At 40.6% G+C, this 22,591-nt stretch overlaps 1 protein-coding gene across 1 annotated transcript in view; it reads right to left on the bottom strand.

The window, feature by feature from the left end:
- arhgef15b (Rho guanine nucleotide exchange factor 15b) overlaps positions 1-19,514 on the bottom strand; it is a 19,626-nt gene extending 112 nt beyond the window's left edge. Inside the window, 17 exon segments of the mRNA XM_039821846.1 lie at positions 1-1,042; positions 1,972-2,076; positions 2,165-2,250; positions 2,423-2,590; positions 4,225-4,379; positions 6,281-6,326; positions 6,471-6,634; positions 7,362-7,491; positions 7,756-7,908; positions 8,123-8,283; positions 9,262-9,512; positions 9,666-9,733; positions 11,198-11,249; positions 11,371-11,724; positions 11,727-12,308; positions 14,235-14,676; positions 19,216-19,514. The exon segment at positions 1-1,042 is cut by the window's left edge and continues 112 nt beyond it. Of these exon segments, the coding sequence (XP_039677780.1) occupies positions 873-1,042; positions 1,972-2,076; positions 2,165-2,250; positions 2,423-2,590; positions 4,225-4,379; positions 6,281-6,326; positions 6,471-6,634; positions 7,362-7,491; positions 7,756-7,908; positions 8,123-8,283; positions 9,262-9,512; positions 9,666-9,733; positions 11,198-11,249; positions 11,371-11,724; positions 11,727-12,308; positions 14,235-14,634 (3,045 nt within the window). The 5' untranslated portion in view covers positions 14,635-14,676; positions 19,216-19,514 and the 3' untranslated portion in view covers positions 1-872.
- Positions 19,515-22,591: the final 3,077 nt, after the last annotated feature.

The following is a 22,591-nucleotide window of genomic DNA, read 5'->3' as shown; positions in this document are numbered from 1 at the left end:
CCCATCTTCACTGACAAGCGTCAGGGGGAGCTACAGTATTATTCCACAATGGCTACTGACACAAGCTAACAAGCTAGTGGACAGCACAACGACTGAAACGTCATAACGGCAGTACAGCTCGGCACACATTTACATGCGTTTTTCAAAGCTCTTGGGCTTGATATGATCCTGACCGAAGTCCTGGTGTGTAATTGAGTTTATTCAAAGGCACTTCCTGATTTTGTTTTGTGGTGATATATATTCCTTTTTTTTTTAAATGTTACTTACTGAAATTCAACAGTGTTGTGTTTTTACAAGATTCTTGTATCCTAAAAACATGTTATCCTTTATTCTGGCCACCTTTCGTAACACAAGAGAGGCTGTTGTGCATGGCAGGAATGAAAAGTATTTAACTTGTGTGGTCACGTGACAACGATGACACCAGGCGTTAACAGGAACACCCAACTCTTTTCTTTGCAGCAGGTCTGTATTTGTACAATCTGGTCGAGCAATAGCTGGAATGATTGGCATTTCAAATGTGCCGTTTCAGTTTTTGCAGAGGAGGCGTTAATGAAAGGTTGCATGCTCACAAGAGGTAAATTCTACAGCTGTAATGCTGATCTTGGTTATTGAATGCATGCGCATTCATAGTGTCTGTCAGTGTGCTCCCAGCTGCACACTTGCGTACTCCAGTAAGATGATTGCAGGTCTCTGTTATGATGTCTCATGATCTTCACCCTTCTCCTTTTTATCTCTCAGTTCCTGGTTGTTAGAAACTCACACTTCAACACAAAGTCCCTAAATAATCTATGTACAGAGTTCATTTCTGAAGATATTGTATCCATTCATTGTCTTTAATAAAAAAAAAAAAGTCATGTAAACATCCATCGATCCTACTGAAGGGTGTTGGTCTTGCTGTTGGTGACCATGCTTGCAGCCTGAATGACTCTGTAGCGCTCTCGGAGGTTTCGCCGCCTCACATGCTCGTTGGTGATCTCTATGACGTTTCCTACGGGGAACCAGCCCTTCTGACCGTCCGACAGGCGGATGCCTTCATAACAGCCTAGGAGGAGAGGACGGGGTGGGAACAAACAAGGGAAGATTGGAGGTTTCTGTATTGTTCATGCAAGAAAGTCAAAATTAATAAACTGCTACGGTGAGAAGGTTGTGGAATGAGGATCAGGGTGTATAAACAAGCAGAGTCAAAGGAAGGGGCAAATTATGTTAATGTTAACGATGCAAAGTCATGTCAGTACACTTTATTGATAGGAAACCGGCTTGTACCACATTTAAAAACCTGCTTAGATCCACAGATGCTAATAATGCCAACTATAGACCCCATCACAATGTTTGTTTACAAATGCTAAGTAGATTATTACAATAACTTCCGGGTTAAAAAAAACAACTACTAAATAAACGCAGCATAAATGTCAGGTCAGACCACCGTGTTTTAACTATAGATCTTGATTATTCCTTCCTTTATCCCATCCATCTTGTCTTTTTCTTGTTCCTTGTAATTTTATTTTTATGATATCTTTTCTATACTATATTATTTTTATATTTTTATTTTTTTTTTTTTTTATTATATTATTTTTTTTTTTTTTTATTTTTTTTTTTTTTTTTTTATTTTATATATTTATTTTTTTTTTTTTTTTTTTTTTTTTAATTTTTTATATATATTTATATTATTTTTTTATATATATATTTTTATATATTATTATATATATATATATATTTTTATATTTATATATATATTTATATATATATATATATATATATTTTTTTTTTTATATATATATATTTTTTTTTTTTTTATTTTTTTTTTATTTATATATATATATATATATATTTTTTTTTTTTATTTTTTTTTTTTATTTATATATATATATATATATATTGTTTTTTACATTTAATGGCCAGCTCATCTCGTGAGAGTCTGATAACCAAAAAAAAAAAAAACTCTTTGGACCTGGTTTCCCTCCACGTTCTTACCCTCATTGGTTTTGCGGATGACGTTGATGATCTCAGTGGGCTCCAGGGTGAGCTCGTCTGCCTGCTGGGCAATGTACTGCTCCACACACTGCACCTGAGGACAATCTGACACACGCACATAACCGTGAGAAACTTTGGGCATGAAACACACAACCACATACTGTACTGTGTGTGTGTGTGTGTGTGCCCTCACCCCAGTCTTCATAAATCACTTCATCTTCGTCTCTGTCTGGGTTGGTGGGGTTGGGGAAAGCCGCCATCCACCTGTGCATATCTGACCTGTTGACGGAATTATTGGCTTAGAAAAAAATGTAAATAAACAATGTAACGGGGGTGTCGTATTCATGAGTTGTACTTTGGTAAGAAAATAAGAATTCATGTCAAATCCTGAGGCACTCCGGGAGAAAAATGGGGCAGTTTATGTGTTGGCCAGTCACACAGAGCTACTCACTGGGAGGGAGCTTTAATCAGCCTCTCCATCATGCGTCCCTGGTGGTTCTCCAGCAGGGTGAGGTTGAAGCAGTGCTCGTAGGGCCCGCTGCTGCCCCCACCTTCATCTATTGGCTGCACCTGCACCAGAGAGCGATGGGCATGGTCGAGTACCACAAAACGCTCCGCCCTGTCCAAGAAAAAGAAGGGTGAATTATTTTTGTGGATGTTAGGGTGAAGTGGCAAAATATTAGCATCAATTACCTTCAGGAACTTAAAAGGAAAAAACAATGTGCAGTGATAACTACTGAAGCATGTACAGTATTGTGTGTTTAGCTGTATTTTGTAATATATGCATGTTCTATGCCGTTATTTTGTCTTTCTCATCTGCTGTCAATGTGGCACTGGCAACAAACAAAATATTAGAAATCTACTCTTCCTCTCAGTTCTCTTCAAACACTACTTCCTGCCACATTTGAGGAAGTTTGGAGTCATTTCACTAGTGATGACACTGTTAAAGAGTCACGATTGCTTTTGCGGTCAGTGGTCACATTCTCCATAGTCTATATTGACGACGTTCCACTCCAAGGATTGTTCAGGTGCCGCCGGAAATTCCGCCGCATGTCCCAGACCTTCCGCTTTCTTTGTGTTGGCATTTTAAACTCCGGTGGATTTATGAGGAGTACGATTAACCGCTCCTCAGATCTCTGCAGGGTAAATCCAGACAGCAAGTTGGACTATCTGTTGAATCTGAGTTTTCTGTTGCACGACTAAAACAACTTTTGAACGTACATGTTCCTTCCCGGGGCTATTTTGCAGCGGCACTGTCATTGTGTCCGGGTCTTAGCGCCACCCAAGACAATTGGGGTTGGTTTAAAGAAATGCCAATAAACCAGAGCATGTTTTTCTCCCATCCCAGGATGCTGTGTGGACTAGCCAGGCCTTCCTCCACAGCGCTGCGGAGGAAGGTCTGGCAATGAGAGACTACATTCTCCATGGTTAAAGAGCCATTATGACAGCTTGTAAAAAAAATGTCTCTGCACAGCTTCCAAAGGGGACTGGCTGAGATGCACTCTCACTATCACAGCCTAAACATGACTCATCCTGTACAGTACAGAAGAAAGTGGCATTATATCTGTGGTTTTCCAGAAGCCGCTTGAACAAGGTTTACTATCACAGTTGTGTAATGAGTCATTACACAACTGCTAGCAATGTGATAGTAAACCTTGTTTATTATTATTATTACTAATGACTGTTGGAAGCACTGCTTACTCAGCTCTGTCTCATAAATGATGAGCAAAGATGCCTAATTGTGCCTGACACACCGTGTATTAGGGCTGATGGTTGACACACACCTTGTCATATGTAGGTAATTGTGATGTAAGAAAATGTTTGACACAACCTGACATCTGCAGGATTTTAAGATGAATGTGACTGAAATGTATCATGTCCCCAGATAAAGACTCTCATTCTCAAAAATTCAGCCCCACACAGTCACACTAGCAAGAGTCTACAGCCATGCTAGTGTGACTGTTCTTTGAGCTAAATGCTAACATCAGCATGCTAACATGCTCATACATGCAGATGTTTAAAAGGTGTTATGTTTATACTGTGTTTACCATCTTAGTTTAGCTTGTTAGCAATGCAACATTTGACAATTAGCACTAAACAGAAAGTACAGCTAAGTCTGATGGGAATGCCATTTGTTTTGCAGGTCACAAACCAAAGGATTGACAACTTGTGGCCTGGTTGCGCTGCAAGGAAAAGTCAGAGGATCACCAAGGGTAGATCCTAAATCGGATCTGCTAGAATGGTCTGCCTCACCCTTTCTTGGCAGTGATGACTAGCAGATCATTGAAGAGGAAGAGGTAGATGGGGGTGAACTTTGCCCTCATGTTGAAGATGGTTCCTCCTTTGGACATTTCCTGCAGCTCTCCCTTCTTCTCCAAGTATCGTGTCTGAGAGATGATCGGGATGGCCTGGAGAAGACACCAGCAAAAGTAGGAACATTAAGCTATTTTTGAAGTAGCTTATGGGGGGTAGCTTATGACACAATTTCATACGATCAACCTTAAAAATCTGGAGGACATTTTACAACATCTGAAAACCTCCTCCTGTTGCCTTGATATTCTACCAACGGGTGTTTTCAAAAATGTTTTGAATTGTTTGGCTTCTGATCTTCTACAGATTGTAAACACATCTCTGCTCTCAGGTATCTTCCCATAGGCCCTGAAAACTGCAGTCATCAAGCCACTCAAAACAAAGCCACACAAACCTTCCATTTTTAAGTAAAATCATAGAAAAAGTGGTTTTTCAACAACTCAACCTTTTCTTATCGCTAAACAACATTTTTGATGCCTTCCAGTCAGGTTTTCGACCACACCACAGCACTGAGACAGCTCTTGTTAAAGTCTTTAATGAGATCCACTTAAACACAGATAGTGGCAAAATTTCAGTCTTAGTATTACTTGATCTCAGTGCTGCATTTGATACAGTAGACCATGACATATTGCTTGACCGATTGGAAAACTGGGTTGGTCTTTCTGGCTCAGTACTAAAGTGGTTTGAATCCTATTTAAAGAATAGGGACTACTTTGTGTCTATAGGTAATTATACATCTGAGCATACAAATATGACATGCGGAGTTCCCCAAGGCTCTGTTCTGGGGCCTTTTCTATTCAATATCTACATGCTTCCACTGGCTCAGATTATGGAAAACAACAAAATAAGTTACCATAGTTATGCAGATGACACACAAATTTACATAACCTTATCGCCAGGGAACTATAGCCCAATACAACAATTAAATATGTGCATTGAACAAATTAATGATTGGATGTGCCAGAACTTTCTTAAATTAAATGAAGAAAAAACGGAGGTGGTTGTTTTTGGAGCAAAAGAGGAACGATTGAAAGTCAGAGCTCAGCTTCAAACGACAATGTTAAAAACAACAGACAGAGCCAGAAATCTTGGTGTAGTCATGGACTCAGACCTAAATTTTAACAGCCACATTAACATAATTAAAAAATCTGCCTATTATCACCTTAAAAATATATCAAGGGTTAGAGGACTTATGTCTCAGCAGGATCTGGAAAAACTTGTCCATGCTTTTATCTTCAGTAGACTTGACTACTGTAACGGTGTCTTTACAGGTCTCCCTAAAAAATCAATCAGACAGCTGCAGCTGATTCAGAAAGCTGCTGCTCGAATCCTCACTAAAACCAGGAAAGTTGATCATATCCATCCAGTACTGAAGTCTCTACACTGGCTTCCAGTGCCTCAAAGAATTGATTTCAAAATACTTTTACTGGTTTATAAATCACTAAACAGTTTAGGGCCAAAATACATTTCTGATCTGCTACTACACTATGACCCACCCAGACCTCTCAGGTCGTCTGGGACAGGTCTACTTGTTGTCCCCAGAGTCAGAACTAAACAGGGGGAAGCAGCGTTCAGTTTTTATGCTCCACATATCTGGAACAAACTCCCAGAAACCTGCAGGTCTGCTGCAACTCTGTTCTTTTAAATCTAAGCTAAAGACCTATCTTTTTGATGTTGCTTTTCTTTAAATAATCTATTTTATTAACTTTAATTTCTTATACTGCACTGTAACTTTTATTCTTATACTGCACTATCAATTTTATTCTTGTTTTAATTTGTTTATTATTCTTGACTTTGATTGTTTTTAAATTGTTTTTAATTGTGTTCTAACTGCTCTTTAATGTTTTATGTAAAGCACTTTGAATTGCCTTGTTGCTGAAATGTGCTATATAAATAAAGCTGCCTTGCCTTGCCTTGCCTTGCCTAGCTCAAGTCCAACTAAAACACTGACAAAAATCATGCAAACATTTAGTGTGTGTGTGTGTGGGTGTGTGTTTACCTTGAGCTTGTCAAACTCCAGTGTTTGAGAGACATGGATGTTGATTCTTCAAGTTTCTCTCTTCTTGGACAAAATGTCTCCCTGTTTGAGCAAACTCGAACGGCCATTGTCCTCAGTGACACGCATGGCTCCCTGTCACTGTCACAGAGCTCACTAAAATAGGAAAGCATTCACTCAGACAACGGCTGACGTCAAATATCCGGAGGCGTGCGAAGCACTCCGAGTCCGATTACATGGATGTGTAGGCAGAAGAGAGGGTGAAGAGTGAGGGGCGTTTACCTTCGACACGGAAGCCAATGCCTTGGAGGCCGTCTGCTCCTCTTTCGTCCTCTCCTTTGTTCTCTTCAGGATGTTCTGAAACGACAAACAGCTACTTTCTATTTCTGCAACGGGCAAACAGCAGGATACTTTTTTTTTTTTTCTTTCTTCCATCTAAATGCAAACAAGGTCGTGAGGTTGATAAAGTGTGTGCCCGTGACTTTGCTCATAGGTCAAGAGGCAGTGACAGTGTTTTATGTTATTCTGTTGATTGTTTGGAGCATGTCATGCAAGGCATATCAATCAACAGAATAACATAAAACAAGACGGGTTTGAGTGGGAAGGATTTACACTGGAATGAGGACATTCCGCAAAGCAACATGCAGGAAATGACAAGGGTCAGGTATGCAGAATGTACTGTGGCATTCTGTTGAGTCTTTTGAGGAAAAAAATGTAAAGGGTGTAAAGGCTAATTGCATTGTTGTCACGTAACAGTGACATAAGTGTGACAGCAAAAGCTAGCCTGGCTCTGTCCAAATGAAAGGAAACACTTTTATATAGGCCACTGAAGCTCACTAATGTTGTGTCCCCTTTCTGTACACAAAGTCTGTACACACGTCACGTTGTGGTTATTCAGGGGACTTACGTGCTGTTACTATTTATTGTGAACAGCAGTCGGCAGAAACAGAGCCAGGCTGGCTGTTTTCCCGTGCTTCTAGTCTTTATGCTAAGCTACTCTACTTGTTACTGGACTCATTGGACTACTGTATGTTTAAAAAAAAAAAAAAAAAAAGCATTTCTACAGCAACATTTTAACTCTCACTTCAATGAGCATTTTGATGCGTGTTATTCGCTGGAAGGGCAGCAGCAAGAAGGACATGAAGGGCAGCCGCTGGCATTGAGGCGACTCTTGGAGACGAGTGATGACCGTAGCAAACTGCGCGTTGTTCTTCCTGTGGACACACATACATGCGCATACAAGCACACATCAATGGTATGTAATGCAGCTGTAATGCTCATATACTTGTGAAATGGAGAAAAGGAGGAAGGAAAGTGATAAAACAACATCTTGACAATCAATGCTTGCTTTTAGTTTTTTTCTGACATGTACAAATTGCTGTGGATGGATACAACATAGGCGAAAGGAAGGTTTTCCCAACTTATCTGGAATCCGGGAAACAAAATGGGAAAAATGACAATTTTAGAGAATTCCTTACAAGAGTGAGGTGTAGGTCTTATCCTGATAGATCTGGTTGCGGACGTAGTCGATGTAGGCTGGGAAGTTGTGCTGGGCGTGGTAGTGGATAATGTCACAGATATCAGGAAAGACCAGGTCCTTGAATATGCGTTGATCCAGGTCTTTCAAGAACCTGTGGAGTCAAACAGCAAAGGTTACCCAAAATGTAAAAAAGGTTTTTCAAACCATAGGCAACACTCAGGAAATGACCCATTACATCTTTGCTTTTCCTTCCTATCTCGTAGTATCTTTGTACCAAGTGACCTTGTGGTAGTTCAAGTCATAAATCCCCTTCCTATTTCCCTTTTCCTTTATCTCCATTTATCCTTCCTTCTGCCATTTCTCACCTCTCGCTGACCTCTCGAACCCTCAGGATGTTGGAGAAGAGGGTTTTTTTCTCTCTGATGATCATTGTTTCCTCCAGCTCTCGGCTGTCCAGGAAGTGTTCGGTCAGAACTTGCAGGGATCGAAGGTAAGAGGCCTCAGATGTCAAAACCTCAAACATACTCTGCCAGGGAGGAAAAATAAACGCAAATATTAACTTCACCGAACGATGGCATAGAACTTAAGCAAAGAATTAAGCTCAAAACCAGGGCCTTTTTCTTACTATAGGTTTCCAATATAAAACATTTGCAAGATTTTCCACCCTATGAGCAAAAAATGTGGGGTTTCTTTCTAAGGATGGAAATGTTGGTGGTTTATCAGAAAAAGACGGCATCATCATCTATCTATAAGTTCGAGAAATCAGTGTGTGTCCCTCCCTCGCATACGCAGTAACAGCAGCGGGGCGGGGAGTTGCTGCATCCCTCCGAGGCTCATTGATTGCGGTTCCCCGGCTACCGGTGTCAGATGCCAAAAAAGTGATCATATGCCAAAAAACGGATTGCCGTCTACCCTAGATGCAAAGACAGTCCTACACAGATACATGTTAGATGAACGCCCGGGCTCTTGCACGCTGTTTAAGAGCAGAGGCTAGGGAAGCTGCTGGCTGGCAGGCTGAGCCCGGCTCCCTCCTTCCCTCGCCCGGGGCACGTCGCTACCTGGATGTGGGATGGCAAGACAAAAAAAAGGGGCCACACCGAATCTCTAGATGAGCCTGACTGAACCGTGAAAACAATACTGGGAAACAAGCAATCAGCCCCTTCCGAACAGGCACTCGCTCCAAATTGGCACTGCACTAGTTTTATTAAAAACGTCCTTTTAAATGGTATGCATCACTTGTCACTCACTTCCTGTACCTAAAAGGATTTTTGCCCGACCTTGGAAAGTTATAACAGTGAATGTAAAAGCTTTCATGAACTGGGGATGGAGTGAATCGATATTATATTAGAGCAGTGAGTGGTACAGTGAGGCAGAGTGGACTTTAATTTATATAAAAACATCACATTATGACTTTAAGATGCGATTTAAATTGTGATCCTGCATCTCCCATTTCTCTTTTCCTAGCATCAATGAGCTCTCCTCAGTACATTAGCCTCTCCCTCACCTCCTGGTACTTGCACTGCTCAGGGGTGAGCTGCTCCAGCACCCCTGCCTCCCGAACAGCTGGGAGGTCCTGCCACAGGGTGCTCTGGCCCGGTGTAGGCGCTCCATTCGCAGTCCCGGTTCCAGCCCCAGAGCGACGGGCTGTCCAGTCCATGGCGTAGTCCACACTAGTTTTACTGATGTTGCGACAAACTGTCTGGCGTCGGATCTCCTTGGTGATGACCGTGGCACGGTACGTCTGGTACAGAGGCTCTGAGGGGAAAACAAGTCACAAAGGTTACACAGTATACAAGTAACAAGTGAAAATGGTGATGGCTAACATACTGACATGATATCCTGTTACAGGCATTACTGCGATTCACATTTGTCTTTTTATGTTTTGTTTGTTACAGGTGTCAGCCTTACCATCCTGCAGCCGGGACTCCCAGCTGAACGAAGACTCCCTCCTGAGGGAGCCGCTCCTGACTGGAGGCCTGAAACAGGAAGTATACAAAGAGGAGAAAGGGATCAAGCAGGGTAATATGAAACCAAACTATCTAACAAAAGAGTGAATGACACAGTTAATCATTACTCTATACACACACGAACACCAATGTTGTCTTCAAGGACAGGGGTCTTCAACGTTTTTTAAGCCAAGGACCCCTTAACTGAAAGAGAGATTGAGCAGGGACCCCTTACTACATACAGTATATTGTCTAAAATGAAGTTGCATATTAAACTGGGCCTAAAGCCTTTATACATAGGCCTACCTTTTTTTTGTTACATAGAATGCTAAGCTATTACAGTAAAATAGCCTAATAATTGTTGGCATTATTTTATAAATCATGTTTTAATGTTAAATATACACAGTGAATGCTTAGGATTAACTTTATCTGTCAGTGGCTATCTTAGTGACTACCTTACCTATAGTCCAGTAAGCAGTGGCGATTTATATTTGCTAATGATATGTTGGATTCATGTTAAGACTTTTTTAATTTTTCGAAAAATCTTTCAAAAATTAACAATTATTTGGAGGCCCCCCTGCATTGACTCTGAGGACCCCCTGTTGAAGATCCCTGTTCAAGTATAAGACTGGAATTCCATATTTTTCTTATTGTCTACAAAGCCCATAAAAAGCCCAAACCCAACAATATGTTGCTGCGTCTCTGAATACTATCCAACTTCTGTACTCTGTCTGCGGCACTCAGCTCCAAGCCCATTTGTTCCAATTTCAGACTTAAAGGTCCCATGAAAATTTTACTTTATGAGGTTTTTTAACGCTAATATGCGTTCCCCCAGCCTGCCTATGGTCCCCCAGCAGCTAGAAATGGCGATAGGTGTAAACCGAGCCCTGGGTATCCTGCTCTGCCTTTGAGAAAATGAAAGCTCAGATGGGCCGATCTGGAATCTTGCTCCTTATGAGGTCATAAGGAGCAAGATTACCTCCCCTTTCTCTGCTTTGCCCCACCAGAGAATTTGGCCCACCCATGAGAGAGAGACATCATGGCTTTCAAACGAGCAAAGTGGCAGTTGGTCAAGGTCATACCCCCACCCTTCACCTGGCCCCCCCTCTCTCCTCCTCAATAGCTATAGACACAGAAATGGCACATACTAAGGAAAGCCAGGGACTGGCTCTAGTGGCTGTAATTCTGCACCATGGCTGAATTTCAGGAAAGAGACTTCAGATAAAGTATTAGGGGACCACTAAGGTCTATATAAAAGCATCCAAAGAGCACCATGTCATGGGACCTTTTAAATCTTTGAAAATAAACTACAGTGTGGCCCATTGGTGTTTTTTTTGACAACAATGGATAAAATGTCATAGGAGAATAAGCTACATGCTTTGGCTACACAGAACACTTGTCAATAGGATCAATTTTTTTGACAAATAGAAAAATATTGTCAGCCTTATCCTTTTAAAAATGAAAGTATGAGGTCAGATGAGGGGGATAACTCACAGTTCTTTGAATGTGTCATCTTTCTCTTCTTCATACCCTTCATTCTCCTCTCCTGTAAAAGGCAAGTAAATGGCACCATCGCTTTCGATTACACAGAAAATTAACAAGTTGTGAATTAATCATAGCTCATCTCAGGCAAGCGGGTTGTAACGTAATGTTTGTTCACTACAAACCTTTTTTCTGCGTGAGGGATTGCAGTGAGGCACTACTAAGCCTCCTGGGATCTGTCTTTGGTGGTGGAGGTGGGGGTCTGTGAGGGCTGGGTAGGGAGGGAGCGATGCCCCTCTGGGTGCTCAGCCCGCTGGCAGTGGAGCTGCTGGGGGATGAGGGCCGCAAGGTGCGCCACTCCTCCAGTGTGGGCTGGGGGAGAGGAACGCCGCCCCGGTGCACCCGCGTGAGGCTGTGGCTGTCATGACCCACAGGTATCCTCGGCGGGATGGCAGGCGGCACTTTGTCTGGGTTCAAGATGGGTTCTGTGTTCGTATGAAACTCGGACGTCTGGTCTGAGGTGCTGTAGGACAGTTTTATGCAACTGGTATGATAGTACTTTTCAATTTGTTTCCGCTTAGGAAGGGGTGTCCCTCGTAAATATTTTCTTCTTCGTTTTGGGTGGATAAGTGGTGGATTTGTGGTGACTGAGCCCGTTTCGGGGGAACAGGGGGAGACTGAGAGCGAGTGACAGCGAGAGAGGTGAAAACAGGGCGAGGGCCCGGGTCCGAAAGCCTCCGGTTACCATCACCGAGCAAAACCTCCAAACATTGGTGGAACTTTGACTTGTCTTGTTTCAACACTTCACTCTCGTCAACCACAGACGTCCTGTCCACCTCATCCTCTGCCTCGCTGTCCCTCTCCCCTCCCCCATCTACCTCCTCGTCCTCCCATCCCTGCTCTTCCACGTCAGTCTCATCCTCGTCTCCAACAACACAGTGCTCCTCCCCGCCATCATGCATCTCCACGGGCACCCATATTAGTTTCATGCCAGGCCACTGGAGGTGGCACACGCAGCTGCAGCTCGGGTCGCAGCACGGGGTGAGCGGTGTGTGAGGACTGTGCTCCGCCTCCGCTTCACCTCCTCCAATCAACTGGATCTCCACCTCTTTTCCATCGGGCGCTGCATCGAAAAAAAGAAGCAACACAAAAATAAATCACCACACAGTAAACTTCTCTAACGTGTTGTAGTTCTTCCTAATGTTACTGTAGAAGGAAACATAGATGCTCATTTTAACCTCCACACTCCAGGCAAAAAGACAAAGCTAATGGCTGTGAATGAGCTGTTTCCTGCCCACTTCTTTCCCACATGTGTAAAACCAGATAGGGCGGCTCACTTTCATTAAGAGCCCCCCCCCCCCGCCCAATCTGCTCTTCTTATTACAGCTTCACATGGCACACACTGGAATGTTGAGTCAGCAGTTCATCACTACGCAAATACAGCAGGTCTGTAAATGGTGTCTTCAAATATTAATGGAAATTTTGGAGAGTTCCAAAATCCAATATTGACATAAGGAAATGGAAAAGGTGGAAGACAGAGAGGAGAAAGAGGATTCATGTAAGGTTTAATAGGTCAGTGAATAAAGATATGATAGAAAGAAAAAGTAGTGATAGCAATTTTCCATATCAGCCAATACAGATGTTTTTTTTTAAATTAAATATCGTTAAATAAAGATTCAAAGAGGACCACACTTTTCTGACATTGCATTATTTTAATAAAAGGCCATAATACTTTTAGTTTGTCACTACTATAATGTAGCAGTTGCATTAAGCTTAATTCCATCTCTAGGACTGCTCAAATCACCAGTAGGGCTGAAACGATTAGTCGGCTAATTGATTAGTCAATCTACCAAAAATTAATCACCAGCTATTTTGATACTGGATTAATCATTGAAGTTCTTGTTAAGGCCCAAATGCCAAACATTCGCCAAACATTTTTTCACAGTTTTCTGATTTCTTTATGTTTACTGTCTAAATGACAGATAAATCAATATTGACAATAATCGTTCATTAATTTAGAAGCTGATATCGATCAATACTGATGGTATGAGGATATATTGCCACAGAATCTGACGCCCTTAAAGGCTTCTTGTTGCTCACGGGGAACCAAAGCAAGGAAGTGAAAGCACCGTATGTGTAACTCGGGCGGACACACACACACACACACACACACACACACACACACACACACACACACACACACACACACACACACACACACACACACACACACACACACACACACACACACACACACACACACACACACACACACACACACACACATTTTTGGCTTCCCCTTTTGTTGAGTCAGAATAAAACTGAGCATCATGACACAGCAAAAGACTACTCGTGTTAAATGAGCTGCTGGTTAAAACTGAACACGTGATCGGACTGAGAGAACCTGTTTATGGCTGTTGGTTCAGATTAGCCAGCGGCACCACACTGTTTGAGAGTTCACAACTTTTGCAAGAAACAAACAAATGGCCAATAATGTAAAATTGTTTGTCTTTCAGTTTTATCAATGAGATTGACCTTTGATCTAAAACTACACTCAGTCCAGTGTCTGTGAAACTGGCCCTAATGTTAGCTACGCTGCAGGCGGTTTATAGTGTCATCTGATCTTTGTCCTGCCGACTAAACGCTGCAATAAAAAGTAACGTTAAGTGTTGCCAGCTCTGAATGGCAGTCAAAGGTAAAAGTACGTAGCCTCTAAGAGCAGACGCTTTCAAGAAATCATGTGACACAACTTGTTGAAGTACTGAAATGCTACCTGCTGGGTTTTTTTCAGTACTACCATTACTTTAAGCATATTTTTCAGATTTGTGGTGATCCACTTTACTTTATTATTATTGTTATCCCAAAGGTAATTTGGTTGACAGCCAGGAACACACAGGAAGTACAAGTGACAACAACAAATCTATAGTCCAAAAAATAAAAAGAATATAAAAAAAGAACATGTGGAATATATTCAAAAGTAAAATACTAGAGCAGCAGATGAAGCCAAAGGCAGTTACAACACTAGTTAAAAGTGTAAAAACCCCTGTACCTGATCGACCTCCTTCCACACTGATGGTATCCCTATCCTCTGCACCCCCACTCTCCTGCTTCTGAAGGGTGCGGCTCCTCTTAACAGGCAGCGGAGGCGCCTTCTCTCCACTAATCTGAAGCTGCAGACTGGCACGGCCTGGTTTGGGCTTTACCGTAGGCGGCCTTTTGGACCGTTTAATTGACCTTAGTTTTGCAGTACCATTGGTGGGTTGTTCCCCCGGTTCATTCGAATCCTTTATGCTGAACTTGTTCACAATCCTCTTGACCTTTCCTCCAGAAAGCCTTGTGCTGTCTCCCAGAGGAGGGCAGGTGGTTTGTGGTGTCGGTTTTGGAGGGATCTCCAGTCTCGGTTTGGGCTCAGGTTTGAGGGGCCGTTGGGATGCTTCCTGGACAGACATGGTAGCTAGTGTTTACTCCCAATGTGAGCATGTCATCTTCACCTGATGAGTAGAGAGAAAGGAAAAAGAGAAGTTTAAAACCGATTTTATAGCGTATTGAATTTAAAAGGTCCCATGACATGGTGCACCCTGGTGCAGAATTACAGCCACTAGAGCCAATCCCACAATGAGCTTTCCTTAGTATGTGCCATTTCTGTGTCTGTAGCTAGTGAGGAGGAGAGAAGGGGGGGGGCAAGGTGGAGGGTGGGGATGTGGCCTTGACCAACTGCCACCATGCTCGTTTGAAAGCCATGATGTCTTTTTCTCATGGGTTGGCCAAATTCTCTGGGCGGGTAAAGCAGAGAAAGGGGAGGTAACCTTGCTCCTTATGACCTCATAAGGAGGATAAGGATCGGCCCATCTGAGCTTTCATTTTCTCAAAGGCAGAGCAGGATACCCAGGGCTCGGTTTACACCTATCACCATTTCTAGCTACTGGGGGACCATAGGCAGGCTGGGGGAACGCATATTAATGTTAAAAAAACTCATAAAGTGAAATGTTCATGCCATGGGACCTTTAAAAGGATACGCCACCGTTTGTTGAAATAGGGCTTATCACGGTTTCCCCTAGCTGTAGATAGGTGGGCCAACGCATTTTTTGTGCATGCATTGTTTTAGTCCGGTGCAACGCCGGCAGCGCCACCGCTAGTTAGCTTAGCGTAGTGAATGGAATCCTATGTTGCCGGTTAGCATGTTGTGAGTAAAAGTGAGCCGACAAAAGAAAAAAAAAAAACCTAATTACTTGCACTGAGACAAAAAATGCGTTGGCCCACCTATCTACAGCCAGGGTAGACCGTGATAAGCCCTATTTCAACAAATGGTGACGTATTCCTTTAAAAGCAACATTTCTTGTATTTTGTGCCTTCATTAGACCGTAGAGAGCTAACGTGGAATGGGCGAAGAAAGACTCGAAGTGGGGATGCAGCGATTACATAGTGGGCTAGTGGATCTCAACCTTTTTGTCTTGTGATTTCTTTAAAAAGACACGGCTCACTATAATTATAGTCATTTTCTGTAGCTGAAAAAAAAACAACCACAATGCAATAAACACTCAATTCAGTATTTCCATTACAGTCTAGTCCTAAAATCAGACTTTGCAGCTCTGTGCTACAAATCCCCTACTGCAGGGCCTCAGAGGAAAATGAACTTTGCACTGTAAGGAGCCAATTCATTTCTGGTAAGAACACATTCCCACAAATTAAACAAGTTAATGTAAAACCAGCTGAGTAGCTGAAGCTGACTGAAGTATGTTTACTGCACTACAAAAGGGACACAGTGAAGGAAAATCCAGCTATGACTAGTAGAGATATTAGATTTTTCCATTGTAAAGTTCCCTAGTAACTTGTTTATGCATTTACTGCTGGCCAGAATGGGTCATCATTATCAGAACAGGGATATGCCAATCAAACCCAAGGTTTCCATTTCAGAGAAGATCGCTGCCAGTAAGAGTCAGCCAATGGAAACGATTTTCAAATGTAATATTATTACAGCTTGGACTTCTGTGTAAAAGGATACAGTGAAGCAGTGCATACAAATGGCATTTCTTCTTTGGCTTGCTGTTAATTCATGTGTATTACCTGTTTAGCAAGCTGACATTTTAAACAGTATTGTATGTATGATTCATAATGACACACAAGTTGTAATTCAATTAATAGTTAACCACTGTTTCAATACAAATGTGCAATTTGAATCACTCCACCCTGTCCACTGTTGTCCTAACAAGTTGAATAGCCTCAAGCTCCTCGTAATCTTTTACCTTTTAGCTAGCCTACAAGCACTCTGAACAAAGTTGTACACCCCCCCTTTTTTTTAACAATGTTTTTATTGCAATAACAACGTTTAACTTGAATTTTAGGTATCCTGTCCCGCATTTACCCTCTGTAGAAGCTCACATATGTCTCCTTTTTTTTATAAACTGGTTTGTACACCCGTTTAATATTTGTTGTGCAACGTTGTCTGAGGTCTTTACATAGATGTCCATGTTTTAAACATATGATCTCTAAAAAACAACAAGTAAAGCAACATAAGGGCCCTAAGCCTTCATATTTTGTAACTACTTTTGTACAGGAATATTTATGTATACAAAAATGTTATAAGATTTAACTTTTGTATATTCAGTGCTTATGTATTTAGTATAATATCCATAAGAGTATATGAAAGGGAATCTGTATAGTTATATTTGCAAGAAAGAATAATGCTAGTTATACTGCTCTTATTTTTATATCATGTGGTTGTTTTGTCTAAAAAAAAAGTCTTACTGTTTGTTGTAATGTTTTATGTTTTGTGTGGACCCCAGGAAGAGCAGCTGATGTTCTGCATCAGCTAATGGGGATCCTAATAAAATCAAATATAAGTGTGCACTGCTATCCCTTATTCACAGAAAACTCATAATTAGGAATTCAATGGCCATTCGACAATCTGATAAATGTAATTACAAATGTACAAACACTGACACTCGTGACTGCCGTAAATACACACAGATTCAATCCTTTAAAATCCAAACACTGAGAAGTTTCCTTATTCAAAGCACTCTAGTCATTCAAATGACGCAGTCAAACGAGGAACTTCTTTCAGCCTGTAAGTGCCTATAAAAAGAAACGTGATGACTATAAAGTGAAATTCAGTATCCATTCTGGGCGACCAAATGTCCATGCTGCAGATTCTTGTCCCCGTGTACAACAGCTGATGCAATACTAAACCAAAAGAGGGTTAGTCATCTTCTGAGTCAGGCAAAAAAAGCAGAGCAGCGATCCAGAAGAAGACGTTGCTGCACTGCTTTGTGTGACTCTTTGATTAACACACTTTGCATGTAGCTGCATGCATTTAGGATTACACACACATCATTAAAAGGCTGCAACAAACAACAATTCCAATTGACGATTAATGTCGTGAATCGTGATTATGTTTTGGATTAATTGAATAATCACTTTGTCTATACGTGTTTAAAATAATGACAGATGCCAGTAAGCAGCTGAAAGTCATATGAACCCCAAGTTTTTATATTTTAGCCATGCTAGCTCCATTTCTAAACGGATATTTCTCTATTAAGAAATTAAGATTTAATACTTTACTTCTATTGCCATACTGACATGATTGACTGCAATTTGTCTTAGTCAAGAGTAGTGCCTACAACCAGCAGGTAAACAAAAGAATCATAGACAGCAATCCACTTTTTGGGCAATTGACTTGACAGACAACACACAACCAGCAGAGACAGTTTGTTATTGACAAAGTGTACAAGCTGGTCAGACCAGTTTGGATGGGAAGCGCAGTTAGCATATAAAAAGCAGAAAAAATGTTTATGGGCTGACAAACAGCCATGTATTAGATACTTACAAAATGACAGAGCATGAAAACCTCAGTTCATTTAGCCTACTTCTTCAATGTTTTGATTTTAAGTACTCTTGTTTTGTAATCTCAGAAAGGAAATAAGACATCACTATAACGATCATGTCATGTCTTTCCAGGTTTCAGTTTTGGCCCTCAGGTTATTATAATTGTCCACAGGGTGACATATAAACCTCAAACAGGAGGACCAGTACACTCACAAAGCACTATTCTACACAGTGGGGATAACACATTCTGATTGTGTGTTAATGCACTTATGGACCAAGTGAGAGATTAGACTTGAGGTCAAAATTCCCTCCCGACTTTCTTTCAATCAGCCCCAACCAGACGTCACTTCTCTTCTGTCACTCTTTGCTCTATTGACCTGGTTAGTTCAATAGCTACATCCTCCAGTCTACTGGACCCTACACACACTTAGGCTGGGTCAGTGGGCCACTCATTCATTCCACTAAGTGTATTTGTCCTGGTAAGTCCAATAAATATCAGATATGGTGTGATCCCTTAAATGAGACTAGCTTGAGAACAATCCTTAAGTGCTTAAGGAGGGCTCTATTCACACAATGCTGTGTGTGTGTGTGTGTGTGTGTGTGTGTGTGTGTGTGTGTGTGTGTGTGTGTGTGTGTGTGTGTGTGTATGTATGTGTGTGTGTGTACAGTATGCCATCTGCTCTGGACACTAATGGGTCAGAAATACAAAATGGGTAGGGGGGCTTTAAGAGAGCTACCATTACAATACAAGTTATGTGTATGCAAGCTCCACGTTGGACAGGAAGAGGGGACGGAAAAGGTGTGTCGGGAAGGAAAACACACACACACACACACACACACACACACACATTTTCTAAATCAAAGTTTACCTTATAACGGCCTTATTTGTATCCCTAAATAACTTAGGCCTAATAGCGTTGTTCGAACTGTTACCTACCTACCTTAACAAAATGGGAAAACGTGTCAAGTGATCAACTACAACAAGATATTCTACAGTAATGACAAAAGGGTTGAAATATTTAATTTTCAGTATGACAACGTCACTATAATCTTACAACCTTTGGCATATATTACAACGGGTTTTCATATTGGAACAGGTGCAGCTCTATAGACTCAACAACCATCAACATCAACCAACCTGCACCTGCTAAATTACCAATAATGAACTAATCTCGCTTAAAACATAAATTAGATGAAAGAAAACTCACCAATGTTATCCAGACATTTCTGAATCCTTCTCCTGTGATTCGGCTCTAGTGTTGGCAATCCAACATGGTTAGCTTTGGCAAAAAAAAGGTTAAAATCGGTCCGGAGCGCAGCTACGATAGTGTACGCTACTTTAAAAACACTGTCGTTAAATATACTGTTAAGAAAAATGATCCACAACGTTAAAGCAAACCGGTTCAGTTCCTTTTTGTTTCTCTGACAGGCTTGTTGTCTGAGCACCCATCATCCCCCTGTTGTTGTCTCCTTTGTTACCAGCAGCACGTATGAGAGGAGAGAACGGGAGGTAGGAGTGGAACAGCCCCCCTGAGATTGTTGTGACTCAAACAATGTTTACAAGTTCCGGTAAGGACTTTCAAAATAAAATAGATTTAAACAAGGATTTATAGGTAAATGCCTGTAGAATATTGCAGAAAACAGCTTTCCGAGCAATTATCCTCTTCTGCCGAGTTGTTTGACAAATGTAGACTACGACAAGTTGGCCAATGATCATCCCTGCATATGAAAACGAGAATCAGAATCAGATCCAGAGCCAACAGACTGAAAAACAGCTTTTCCCCCCAGGCAGTCAAAAACACACACCCTCCGCTCCATCTCCTCCCTCTATAAAGACTTGTGTGCAATAATCCCCCAAAATTGGAAGTGCAATAACATATGTACATAGTGCCACCTCATCGTGTTTATTTATCTTGATTGTTATAATTTACTATTTAAATTTTCTATTTTGTTGTTATTTTATATATTACTATTGTAATGTTATATTTATTTTTGTCACAAAGAGAGCTGCTCTTCTGTGTGTCATTGTTGAAAACAATGACAATAAAGATCTATTCTATCTATTGTATTCTATTCTAAAATTGGTGGGTGACAATATGGATGTTTCTGTATTTATATTTTAACAGTTAATGTTTGGGTTGAGTGGTAATGCACATCCTTTAGTGGTAACCGATGTGGTGGATTTTAGCATTTGTTTTACACATTCTTTCATGTTTTATGTATTTTGTAATGTTTCTGTTCAAGTCTGTGTGTTTTTGTATTGTTTCACCTGCCTGCAAGCTAGTGTCAGTTAAGATATTCTTTAAATAAAACCCCACATTTTTATATTCGATATAATAGATATGCATTACTTATTCTTTCTGCCAAAACTTTACAGTTCAGTGACAGTCTTAAATTTATGAAATTTAACTAAACAGACACATCAAAACAGACTCTTTCAACTGCAAAAATAATAAAAACTACTGATTATAAAAGTAACACCTCAGACAGGGAATTTATTACCCAGTGATATAGTTCTGGTAACTACAGAGGTAAATTAAAATGAAGAGATTTCTTCCTACATAAGAATAGAATTATGAATTCTATCCCCATATGTTTTACATGGGATTCACAGTTGACTGAACTCATTACAATTTGCACGTGATGTAAAAGTTGTGCAACATAGAATTGATGCAAAAATGCCTATTAATCTATTTGTCATTGACATTTGCATGATTTACCCTTTTACTCTTGTATGGTAATTTATTTATTTTGTTTCCTTTAGTTAACTCTTATTTTGAAGGCCAAAAGTTACTTCCTGGGTGTTTGTTGTACGCTTCATGCAGCTTGATCTTCCTATCTACTACAGTAGCTAAAACAAACCTCTAAATATTTTTTTTTATTTTATGATTGGTATTGCAAAAGTATTATATTGAGTTTTATTTGTTTGTTACTTGAAGGTCCTTGCATGTTTCAGTAATTAACAGTGAACAAATTGCTGATTCAAAGTTATGTATATTAAAATGTTTGAAAAAAAGAACTTGCTACTTTATATTTTTTTTAGCAGCTTTCCTGGGTGGGGAGGGGGGTTTGTCACTGCTAGTAACACTTAAGCAATATATTTAAGCATTATTTTACACTAGCCACTTTCAACCTGTACTGACCTGTTGCTTCATTTTCATTTGGTTGTATCTACAGTACAACTTATTTATTTATTATGCATGGATAGACACCTTAATCTAGTGAGCTGGAATGTCAAAGGTTTAAATCATCCTGTTAAAAGAAGAAAGGTCTTTTCTCATCTCAAACAACTCAAAACAGAAATTTATGCAACTCATATTCGTAGCTGGGACAATGGCCGTCTCTTGTCAGTTTGGGTGGGGCAGGGGTTCCACTCTTCCTTTCAGGCTAAAGCCAGAGGAGTTTCAATCCTTATCAGCCAGAACATTTCCTTTGTGCCACATAATGTGATCTCTGACAAGTTTGGTCAGTATGTAATTGTGGATGGAAAATTATATAATACCCTATTTGTCAATGTATATGCCCCTAATGTTGAAGATGTGTTTTTTTTTAGCAGTTATTTTCATATCTACAGAACTAAACACCTTATTTCTAGACTCTGTTCATGAAATAACCCAACTTTTTAATTCACCTAGCTACTCTACTTGCTCCATTAATTATGCACACCCGATTTTCCACCTACAACAAATAACTGAAACAGAAGTAGCAAATATCAGTGGCTTAAAAAATCCTAAGGCCATGGATATTTATAGCCTTGATACTATTTTTTTTAAAAAGGCACAAAGAGACCCTTCTACAGCCTACATATCTGATTAATCAGTCCTTAAGACAATCCATTGTGCCATCAGCATGGAAGATGGCCCTGGTCACACCCATTTTTAAATGAGGTGAAAGATCAGATATGGCCAATTATCAGCCAATCAGTATTTTGCCTATTGTTTATAAAATAGTCCAAAATGGGTGGCTAAATTACTGATTCAACATCTCAATAAAAGCAATAATTCACTCAGGGCCTATCACTCAACAGAAACAGCCAACTGTTCTTATGTTGGTGCTGTCTTCCTAGACCTAAAGCGAGCTTTTGATACTGTTAATCATGAAATTCTTTTATCTATATTAACATATTTTAATTTCTCTGAGCAATCTCTCAACTGGATAAAATCATACCTGTCCAGTAGAAAGCAATGTGTTCGTATTAATGATTCAAAGTCCCCACTCTGTGAATGTCCAGTAGCGGTCCCCCAAGGCTCCATACTTGGTCCAATCCTGTTTACACTGTATATAAATGTTGATGTTCAGATGTATGCAGATGATGCTGTAATCTTTAAACATGCTAAGAACTACCAAGAGATAGCATCCACACTTACATCTGCAATGGCTCACATTGATGACTGGCTCACTAAGTCATGTCTCTACCTAAACACCAAAAAAAAAGTTTGCATGGCGTTTACCAAACAAAACGTGAAGGTGTCACATTCTGATGTGTTCCTTAGAGGGCAGGAGCTTGATATTGATAATGAATTCAAGTATCTAGGAGTCATATATGACTCCACCCTAACATTCAAAAGTCATGTAAAATAAAGT

Source organism: Perca fluviatilis, chromosome 14 (genome assembly GCF_010015445.1).
Source record: "Perca fluviatilis chromosome 14, GENO_Pfluv_1.0, whole genome shotgun sequence".
Classification (NCBI taxonomy): Eukaryota; Metazoa; Chordata; class Actinopteri; order Perciformes; family Percidae; genus Perca; species Perca fluviatilis.
This window is presented reverse-complemented; position numbering and strand designations above follow the sequence as displayed.